This window comes from Vigna unguiculata, chromosome 4 (assembly GCF_037176805.1).
Source record: "Vigna unguiculata cultivar grain cowpea cultivar isolate G323 ecotype 2 chromosome 4, ASM3717680v1, whole genome shotgun sequence".
Taxonomy (NCBI): Eukaryota; Viridiplantae; Streptophyta; class Magnoliopsida; order Fabales; family Fabaceae; genus Vigna; species Vigna unguiculata.
The window spans coordinates 15979044-15990708 of record NC_140795.1 but is presented as its reverse complement, the minus strand read 5'-3'; the positions used below and the strand labels follow the sequence as shown (position 1 = coordinate 15990708).

Here is an 11665-nt window from a genome sequence, read left to right as displayed (position 1 = left end):
ATGCATATATAAAATTAAAGATCACAATCAAATAACTAAACATGCGTAATTATTTATCACTGTAAAGTAAACAATTGTTTTTTTTAAGAAACACATATATCAAAGTTTGTAGTAGATACTAAAATAATAGTAAATCGGTTGTCAAATATTTGTTATTACTTACTACATACAGATCATAAATTTATCTTTCCTCTAATCATGAATATTCTAAACTTTATTCATTATGAACTAAATATGTATAAGGCTTGAAATACAACGGTAGATGAATGATAAAAATTTTAAAATAAAAATAAAATAAGTATATTAGTTTGGTTGGTTAAGGTCCCCATGCTAATAAGATATTTCAGATCCACGTTTACAAAATGGAATACTCTAGTTTTAGCTACAAAATATAACTTAAATGTAATGAATAAGCATACAAATTATACAGAACAAATATATATATTATTTGGATGTCAATTGTTGCTGTAGATTTTGGAAAGAGATAGATATATAGATAAACACTAACGGAATCATAGTACCAATAACAATAGATAATGTTCTTTTATATTTTAGTTATGAATGAAACCAATAGAACTCAGTATTTAGTTATGAATGAAAAGAATCAAAATTAGTTTTACATTAATAACAATATCACCTAATAAAAAATTAAAAAATTAAAATGGGTAGATGGATGTTGTTGTCGGAAGGCATTGATAAGATGAGTGAGTGATGTATGTATCTTTTTCCAAACCAAATAGCATCATTATTACATCTACTGCATAACACAGCTAAAGCTCTCACACTCACTATAACTCCCTCTCCTTCCTTTCCTTTACTTTCCTTTCCTTTTTTTTTTTCTTTCCCTTTTTCCATTTCCATTCTCCTTCCACACAACCAATGCACCGATCCCACATCGCAAACTTCTAAATTCACACCACCGTCTTCCTCTGTGTTATATGCAATGGGAGGTGTGACATCATCGATGGCGTCGAAGTTGGCGTTCTTCCCACCCAACCCAGCATCGTACAAGGTGGTGAAGGACGAGGTAACGGGTCTTCTGCTCCTCAGTCCCTTCCCTCACCGCGAGAACGTCGAAATTCTTAAGCTTTCCACGCGCCGTGGAACTCAGATACTCACCATGTACGTTCGCCACCCCATGGCCTCTTCCACTCTTCTCTACTCTCACGGCAACGCCACCGATCTCGGTCAGATGTACGACCTCTTCATCAACCTCACCATCCACCTACGTGTTAATCTCATTGGGTATGTATATCTATCTATGCTTTCTCAGTTTTTCTTTTTCTATTACTTCTTTTATACTTCTAAATTGTGGTTATGGTGGTGGTAATCAAATGCTGCATATGTGATAATCACAATTGTGATGAATATAAATATAAATATAAAATCCTTCATGTTGTTGCTAAAATCGTCACAGTTGTATTCACTTCAAAAACACTGATGTTGTTGCTAAAATGGTATAACAATTGTGATGTGAGTTCAAAAACCTTGGCGTTGTGGCTGAGATTGGAATTGTAAAACTTTATTTGTTTTTAAAGATGATGTAACACAGGCAATTGACTGTAACAGATGAATTATATGACTATGAAAAAGCTTTATTGGAGGTGAAATTGAGTTTAATGAAACATACACATGTCGTTGCCTTTGTTAAAAGTTAAAGCTTTAGGAATATTGTTATGTGGGGTAATGGAATAATTTTATTTGATTAAAATATTTTACTTTTGTTGTTGTTGTTGAATCTATTGAGTCATTTATTTCTTCTAGGTATTATTGAAAAAAAAAAATTACTACTTTCTTTGATACTGTAATGTGATATAATACGCCCCTCACTTTATGTGTATGTGATGAATTTTCGTGTGGTTGCGTTGGTTTTCGTTTCTGGGTTTTTCCAAAGTTTGGCTCTTTTTGTGGTTGAAAATGGGTGCCACATGGTGCTTTTTGGAGGGAGGGACCGTGAATGATTTGCAACGTTGGGAAGAGAAATGCGAGTAACAGATAGACTCTTCTAAAAGCACTTTGCTAGTTTCAATATATTAAAAATTATAAATTTGTATGAATTTTGCTCTTGATGAGATCTACATTATTTTGTAATTTTTAAAAGTTTTAATTAATATAAGAGAATGTTAGTACTCCTCGTTTTGTATGTTCTCGGAATATTAAAATGTGGTTGATTTGGTGAGGCTTTTTTTAACTTTCGAAGGATAAAAGAAAAAAATGGAGGACTTTTATGTTTTTCTATTTTGGGTTGGCTGCAATTTAGGTAGGAAATCCCTCGTCGCCTAGAAATAAGGCCAAATTATAGTATATAAATGGACGCAAGTCTTATCTTACAAGTTGGTTCTGTAAAGTCAAGTTAAAATTAAAGTTCACCTCTTAAGATGGTATTACAAGTTCTTTTGTAAGATTGAGTTAGACTTGAAGTCTAGTGATAAAGGAGTTTACACCTTTGCAGTTTGCATATTTTGATAATATGCTTGTAATTAAGGTTTGTCGTGTGTTATTTCTTGGTGGAAAAGTTATAGTGTGTGAACTGGGTACCTGAAGCAAAGTTTGCTGAAGAATACTGTCTATTATCTGCGTTGATCAACTCAAAATGGAGAATTGTGAAACGGGGATTTGACTCACTGTCGTGTGATTTTGTGCAGGTATGACTACTCTGGGTATGGCCAATCATCAGGGAAGGTTTGTAAGAATCTGAAATGCTTGTTCATGTTGTTATGTCATGCAGTGATGATGTGAACAGTGGTAGAGCTAAACATCTGCTGATGAAACATTGTTTTGCCTGAACTGCAGCCAAGTGAGCAGAATACATATGCAGATATTGAGGCTGTGTACAAATGTCTAGAAGAAACCTACGGTACCAAGCAAGAGGACATAATCTTGTATGGCCAATCTGTTGGCAGTGGCCCTACTTTGGATCTTGCAACTAAATTGCCACAATTGAGAGCTGTTGTTCTTCATAGTCCTATACTTTCAGGCTTAAGGGTCATGTATCCAGTGAAACGCAGTTACTGGTTTGACATATACAAGGTAGGATAATGTTTTGACTTCTAATCATTGTTGAGATTTCTAATAAAATGTTGCTGATTCACGGGCACAGAGTTCCTTAATCTAATCAGATGTTGCTTTGTGTTAATGTGCAGAATATCGACAAAATTCCACTAGTTAATTGTCCTGTTCTTATAATTCATGTAAGTTTTCTTTGAGGATGTTGCATCATTTGTTGCTTTTGAGTTGGATCTCCCTGGCTCGAGAAACATTAACTTTTGTATTGGTTACATGGTATCTTTTTCCTTGAATAACTTACATCTCGAGCCTATTTTTTCTTTTGTTCTTTTTCCTCATTTTAGAAAGCTCTTTACCTTTATTGTAGATTTTTCACCCCAAGTGAATTATTTTCATCGTTCTAAACAGGGATTATGTGAAAAATTATTTCGTCGTTCATATGACTAAGAGTGCCTTTGTTATGCCTTTTGTGTGGCAAACTTCTAAGCCCTTGAACTTCGTATTTGTAATTTAGAAAGTACAAAACCTTCTTGATCTGAATTGCTCTATGTAGATAAGTTTATTCAGGGAATAAGAGTATTAGTCTTAACATTAAAAGCAAGAAACCAGTTAAAATGCTGCCAGTCCTCTGCTTATGGAGGCTGTTCTGCATATCATATGCTTATCGTTTATTAGTCAAAAAGGATGATCAATGTCGACTCAAGTGAGAAATTGTGTCAGTGACAAGTGGCAATTAGAGAATTTTCACTTCCATTATTTCTTGAATGTACTACTTTTGCAGCCATTTGATAATTGTGAATGAAACACCTGCACATTTCAGGCTCTTCACCTTTCTTCATTTAAACCACTTGTGTCCATTATCAGTTTTAAAAATAATATAGTGTGCTATCAATCACTTCAGCTGCTAGAGAATTTGAAGTTCATAAGTATGACACAATCATGCAGGCTATTAGTTTAGTTTTCTTTTTACTTGAGCATCTAAACAACTGCGTCATAAAGTACTTCATCTGCAGAATATTTATTTACGTGATGAAAGAATCTGGTTAGTATGTTATGATTGAAGTTGCTAAATCTTATCATGTAGGGGACTTCAGATGAAGTGGTAGATTGCTCCCACGGAAAACAACTGTGGGAACTGTGTAAAGAGAAGTATGAGCCACTGTGGCTGCAAGGAGGTAACCACTGTGATTTGGAGCAATTTCCTGAGTATATAAGGCATCTGAAGAAGTTCATAGCCATTGTTGAGAAGTCTCCATCACAAAGATACAGCTTCAGAAGAAGCATGGAGCAGTTTGAGCAGCCCCGAAAGAGCACCGATGTGTTTGATGTGAGTAGAAAGAGCACTGACCGCAGGGAAAAGCCACGGCTCAGCACAGACAGGCCTGAAAAACTGAAGAACTTGTCCAATAATGCAGAAAAGTTAGAGAGACTAAGAGTAACTTTTGATCACATAGAAAGGTCAAGAAGAAGTGTGGATTGTCTTGAGAAGTCTAGAAAAAGCATTGATCATCAACTTGAAAAGGCAAGGAAAAGTGTGGACAGGCTGGAAAGAATAAGGACCTGAGATTCTTGGTTAATCAAATTATGTATTGATAAATGGCTTGGCTTTATGGGATTTTCTTCTTCTTTAAATTGACCTACCTGGTGTTGTTGTAGTATGGCTTATGTCAGATATTTGTTGATAAGTATTGGCATCAAATGAAGCCTTCGGTTTTTACATTGGAATTCACTTCACACTGTGATGCTATCACCTCTTCTTCCTACATGTGTTTGGTGTATATTCCTTATCTAAGTAATGCTACTGAAACTTTCTGGACCAAGTTTTCTTTGTTAGTGTGTATAAATATAATTGATTATGTCTTTAATAGATTATTCTATACACGTAACACCTAGCTGTTAGGGATTCTCAATTACTCCATGTAAATAGGAAATCTCCTATAATCCCTCCCCCTTTATTGAATATTAATGTAAAGATATTCTGCGGTGCCTATTTAAGAAAAGGGTGTTGCAGAATCAAAGACAAGTCATTCTAAAATACAATCTTAAGTATTGGATTGAAGTATGTTTTCACATATCGTGATATTGTGACATGGTATCAAAGTTACAACTCTGAACCGTGGGTCACTCTTGTTCTCCATCCTGCTTCTTCTTCGACCTGTTATCGAGCTCCGCTGCCGGGTCTTCTTTTTTGATACGCTATTATCGAGCTCCGCTGCCTCCATCTTCGTCACACTGTTCGGAATCCATTTTTCCGCACACTGTTCAGAATCCATTTTCCGCACACTGTTGTTCGCAGTCGCTGGTTCGAACTTGTGATTGACGTTCGCAATCGGTGGGAGTTCTTCAACCTGTTCGCTTCTTGGTCGTTTGGGTTCGCGAGTAGTGGTGGTTCGTGAATCTATTCTTGTTCGCGATTTTGTGCTTCTTGGTCGGTTCGGTTCGCAGGCGGTGGTGGTTCGTGAATCTCGTTCTCGTTCGTATCACTGTGATTATCGTGTTCGCTTCGATTCACGGTTCGTTCTTGTTATTGCTCGTTTACGCTCTTCGATTCATTCTGGTTTGACGTTCGTCAGACCCCTGTCTTCTCTGGTTTTAATTTCGAAAACCCATTCTTTGCATCCTTGTTCGTCATGGCTTCAGACAAAGTCGACACTTTTCTGGTTCGATTTAATGGAAAAAATTATGCTGCTTGGGAGTTCCAATTTAAGCTCTTTGTCAAAGGCAAAGAATTATGGGGTCATATTGATGGAAAAATTCCCGCACCGACGGCTGAAGCAGATTTGGCGAAGTGGGAAACGAAAGATGCCCAAATCATGACCTGGATTCTTAGCTCTGTTGAGCCTCATTTTATCATGAATCTTCGGCCTTACAACACTGCTAAGGATATGTGGGATTATTTGAAAAAGGTTTATCATCAAGCCAATGCAGCTCGAAGGTTTCAATTGGAGTATGAGATGGCTAATTTCACACAAGGAAGTCTATCGATTGAGGAATATTATTCTGGTTTTCAAAATCTTTGGGCTGAATACTCAAATATTATTTATGCGGGTATTTCTGGTGAAGCCCTATCAGCTGTCCAAACGGTGCACGAGGTTAGCAAGCGAGATCAATTTTTGATGAAGCTACGATCTGATTTTGACGCTACTCGATCCAATCTGATGAATCGTGACCCTGTGCCTACGTTGGATGCTTGCTTGAGTGAGCTTCTCCGAGAAGAACAATGAATCAAAACGCACACAGTTATGGAACAAAATATGAATTCTTCTGCTCCAGTTAGTGTGGCCTATGCTGCCCAAGGAAAGAATAAGCCCAGAGATATGCGTTCTGTCCAATGCTACAGTTGTAAGGGATTTGGTCATCTTGCAAAGGATTGTTCACAAAAATTTTGTAATTATTGCAAGAAAAGGGGGCATATTATCTCCGCTTGTCCTATTCGCCCTGCAAAGAAACAAGACACTGCTTATCATGTCTCAGTTGGTGCTTCGAGTTCTACTGCTTTGCCTGCTCCAACTTCTGTTCCTACACCTCCTGTCAACACGCTTACTCCAGAAATGGTACAACAAATGATTGTGTCAGCCTTTTCTGCCCTTGGTCTTTCAGGTAATACTCCTATTTCTTCTCAACCTTGGTATCTTGATTCTGGAGCGTCTAACCATATGACAAATTCTGTTGTGTCCCTATCCAATGTGAAATCTTATGATGGCAATCAACAAATTTACACAGCTAATGGAACCTCCTTACCTATTAGTGCTATTGGTGATATTTCTCCTTCTTTGCCTAATGTCTTTGTGTCTCCTAATCTTTCCACAAATCTCATATCCGTTGGCCAATTAGTTGATCATGATTATAATGTCCAATTTTCTCGTTCTGGTTGTGTTGTGCAGGATCAAGTGTCAGGGAAGATCATTCTGAAGGGACCTAAAGTAGGACGACTCTTTCCGCTATGCATCTCACCTTCCACATATTGTCCTGTTTTTTCTCTAGTTTGTGTTGATGATAGACAACTAAATAAAATGTGGCATAATCGTTTAGGCCATCCAAATTCTCATGTACTTAGTACCTTGTTTAAATCTGGTTCTTTGGGCAATAAAAACTCCCATGTTTCATTTGATTGTACTACCTGCAAACTTGGTAAAAGTAAAACTTTACCATTTCCTCATAATGCATCTCGGGCAAATCATTGTTTTGACATTATTCATAGTGATGTTTGGGGGATTTCTCCTATTGTATCTCATGCAGGTTATAAGTATTTTGTCACGTTCATAGATGACTACAGCCGATTTACTTGGGTATATTTTCTTCGGTCTAAAGCAGAAGTTTTCTCTGTTTTTCAACGTTTTGTTTCGTTCCTTAAAACTCAATTCTCTGCTCACATAAAAATTTTAAGATCAGATTCTGGAGGTGAATATATGTCTAACACATTTCAAAGTTTTCTTCAAAATGAGGGAATTCTATCTCAGCGTTCTTGTCCTTCCACACCACAACAAAATGGTGTTGCTGAAAGAAAGAACCGTCATCTTCTTGATGTTGTTCGCACTCTTTTGCTAGAATCCTCTGTTCCTCTTCGTTTTTGGTGTGAAGCTCTCTCCACTGCTGTTCATTTAATAAATCGGTTACCTTCTCCTACTCTCCATAATGTTTCTCCTTTCTATAAGTTGTTTGGGTATTCTCCTTCTTACTTTAATCTCCGTACTTTTGGTTGTGTTTGTTTTGTACATCTTGCTCCTCATGAACGTCACAAACTCACTAATCAATCTGTTAAATGTGCTTTTCTAGGTTATGCTATTAATCAAAAAGGTTATGTTTGCTATGATCCGCAGCTTCGTCGCATTAGAGTTTCTAGGAATGTAGTCTTTTTTGAAAATCAGTTTTTCTTTCCCTCTTATGTTGCACCATCATCTTCATCTTTTTCCTTTATGCCACAATTTTTAGACTCTTCTCACACTATGGAACGGTTCAAGCCTGGTTTGGTGTATACAAGACGTCGTCTTCCTACTGGTTGGTGTATGTTTCTTGGTGATGCCTTAATTTCTTGGAAATGTAAGAAGCAAGATCGTGTTTCTAAATCTTCTACTGAGGCTGAATATTGTTCAATGTCAGCTGCTTGTGCTGAAGTTATATGGTTACGTAGTCTTTTGGACCAGCTTGGGTTTTCCCAACCTACATCTACACCTCTTCATGCAGACAATACAAGTGCTATTCAGATTGCTGCAAATCCAGTGTTCCATGAACGTACCAAGCATATTGAAGTGGATTGTCATTATATTCGAGAGGCCTTGACCAACAATGTCATCTCTCTTCCTTACATCTCTACTGATTTTCAAGTTGCAGATATCTTTACCAAAGCTATGACTCGACAGCGCCATCAGTTTCTTGTTGGCAAATTGTTGCTGGTTGATTTACCAGCATCAATTTGAGGGGGGATGTTAGTGTGTATAAATATAATTGATTATGTCTTTAATAGATTATTCTATACACGTAACACCTAGCTGTTAGGGATTCTCAATTACTCCATGTAAATAGGAAATCTCCTATAATCCCTCCCCCTTTATTGAATATTAATGTAAAGATATTCTGCGGTGCCTATTTAAGAAAAGGATGTTGCAGAATCAAAGACAAGTCATTCTAAAATACAATCTTGAGTATTGGATTGAAGTATGTTTTCACATACCGTGATATTGTGACATTCTTTAGCAAGAAACTCTTTTCTTTCTAACTTTAATATGTAGGCCATGTTAACGAATAAGCAAAAGTTTTAAATGCTTATTCACTATGGATTATGATTGGTGGCTAAATATATATATATATTCTAAAACTTCACCTATATTTGATAGATTTGTTTTCTCTCTTAACAAAAATATGAAGGCTTTTTTTTTATCATGTTATTCAACTATATATCATAACATAAAATCAACATATTACTGGTTTGAGTTTAAATTCAAATTTTCTAAATAATCTCTTCAATTCTCAAATATGTTCTTAAAGGTACTCCTTCAGTGCCTATGGATAAACTTTGGAAGGTTGGTTTCTTTTCCTGACAAAATCTAGCAGATGCATGATGTGTATATTTGGATGAAAACTAGTGCATTTAATGTCTAATGTGCAACAATAAATGTTGCATTAAATTATATGTATAGCTAAATTACATAGTCCATGTACCTATCTTTGTTGGTAATGCATTAACTTATATCTTTTTATAAAATAATGCAACTGTAACAAGTTGAAGCGATGAACTTTTTGGTTTATACTTGTTTATCCTTAACTTGAGCTATTCTAGTTTTTTTTTTTTTTTTCAATATTACAAGTTTTTTAATTGCTAATTCTAGTTTTTTAATCATGGTCAAGAATAGTTAAAATCTTTAGTATCGATTGCAGTACGTCTCTTTAGGTTAACTAGACAAAACCTTTCCACGATATATAACAATAAAGTTGTTTATAAAATATTCACTATCAACTAAGAGATATTAAATATGCTATCCTTACATGATGAAAGACTCTATCTCATCTAGTAGACAATTTTTGCTAAGTACTTAGAAGCTAAATACTGAAAGAATCACATATACTAGTGTATGGGTGTACTTTCATTGCGTCTATTGCTTCTTTAAGATTCGTTTGATCTTTGTGACTATCATATGACACTTTAAGCATGTACATTTCTTGTTGCTTTGGGCTTCTAGGTGTCTATTGACTTATCAAACTATGTTTGTAGCAATTGTTTGTGACATGTGTATGAGTACAAGCTTAACAAACTTGCTACATATAAAAACTTCACATTAATTGTTATCTTCAAAATCATGAGTGACTTTTTTGATAAAATATTCTTATTTAGACTTGTCTTACTGTGAATGAATCATTTATGTCTCAACACAATTTACAATAGTTTCACTTTGATACAAACACATGCCTTTTGAGATTCTAATTTTGAGAAACATTTAATGAAGGTTTATTTTATTTTGCCTTTAAGATATTGTTTATTTTAAAACTCGATATTATGTCAAACTTTTCATTTTAGAAGGTGTACCAACGAGTTAAAGAGTGATAACAGAGTTCCATTTGAGTGCTAAGGGATGAGAGTAGCTAAGAATTGTCCTTTATGTTCCCATGAACGATGTCAATATTTTAACCACAAATCAACTTAGATACATTGTTAGGTTTGATCATCACTTCTAAGGTATTTTCTTAATACAACAATATTTTTCTCTTAAAAGGAACCTCAATGAACTAAGATGTGCAAGTGTATGGTGGCTACCTTTGACCTTAACTCTAAAAGATGTAAGACTTTTGAGTGAAAGTCTATATAATTAAGGACTAGACATAATGTGAATCCTTCTTTTCTTGCGTACAAATAACATAAATATTTCAATTGTAAGTCTACTAATATAACATAATCAAGGTTATACCATCAATTACATAAATTACCATAAAAAAATAAAAGAATTATTAAGATCAATGAAATAATAAATAATTAAAAGAAATATGGTGGCATATTGTAATAAATGTAGTAACTTCTAGGCTTGGTTATTGATTTAGTTATTTAATATGTTGGTTTGGTTCATTTTGGGTCTCTTATTATTTTTTTAGTTCAACTTGGTCTTACAATTTTTTAGAAAGGTTCAAATTAGGGATGTCAATGGAGCAGATAGGATGCAGGTAGTAGTTCCCCGTATCCTACTCGTTGGATAAATATTGGCCTCGTACCGTACCCATATCCGTATAGGTATCCATTATGCGGGTATTCACATATTTTTTTAATATCCATAGATATTCACGGGTACTTGCGAGTATTTACAAAATAAAAATGTAATATTTAACAACATATTTTAATCATAAATTCAATTAAAAATACAATGCATACCATTTATAAATTTCAAACAAAGTGCAAATAATTTATTTAAATAGTGTTGTACAACAATTTACAAAGAAATGTAGATTTTTTAAAACCAATTGACAAAAAATTACCAATTCAAAATCAATGTGTTAATGTTTTAATCATGTTTTTTTTATTTTTTTTTAATTTAAAGTAGAGTATAGCGGATACGGGTATCATAATATCCATACCCGTGGATACCAGTACCGCCCCGTTAAGATGCAAGTATAAAAAATACTCGTACCTGTTGCCCGCAGGTATCCATTTATAATATTCATTTTCTACTCGTTGCAGGTTTTATTCGCGGATACCTGCGGGAATGGATTTTTTTTACATTCTTAGCTCAAATTGGTCATTTTCCTTAAGTTACGTTAACACCGTATGTCAATATCCCACATGTCATTTTGTGAAATTTTTAAATTTTTAAATTTTTAGAAAAAGATAAACTGTCACATGTCACGTCATGATTGTATCACTTGTCAATTTGTGAATTTTTTTTTCTAAGTTTTTAATTTAAAGAAAAAAGTTTGCCACATATCAAGTCATAATCACATGCCAGTATATCAGTGGCTATTTTCAATTTAGTGCCTTTAATTAAAATTTTGATTCAATTGAGACCAAATTATTAATTAGCTTAGCTAACATGGATATTTAGGTGGATAGATTTGATGTATAAATTCTAAAACATTATTTTAAAATGTATATATAAGTTATAATTAAGCTTAATTACTAATTTGATATCAGATTAGAGAGGAGAAACTTGGATCTTTTTAAAAATTAGGAAGACTAAAT

General features: G+C 34.6%; 1 protein-coding gene across 1 annotated transcript; it reads left to right on the top strand.

Annotated features, from left to right (window-relative positions):
* The first annotated feature begins 745 nt into the window (after window positions 1-745).
* On the top strand, window positions 746-4735 carry LOC114182665 (uncharacterized). The gene is made up of 5 exons (XM_028069575.2): window positions 746-1245; window positions 2646-2682; window positions 2794-3030; window positions 3144-3191; window positions 4091-4735. Exons 1-5 carry the CDS (start codon window positions 944-946, stop codon window positions 4568-4570), a joined length of 1104 nt encoding a protein of 367 aa, XP_027925376.1. The 5' UTR covers window positions 746-943; the 3' UTR covers window positions 4571-4735.
* The last annotated feature ends 6930 nt before the right edge of the window (window positions 4736-11665 follow it).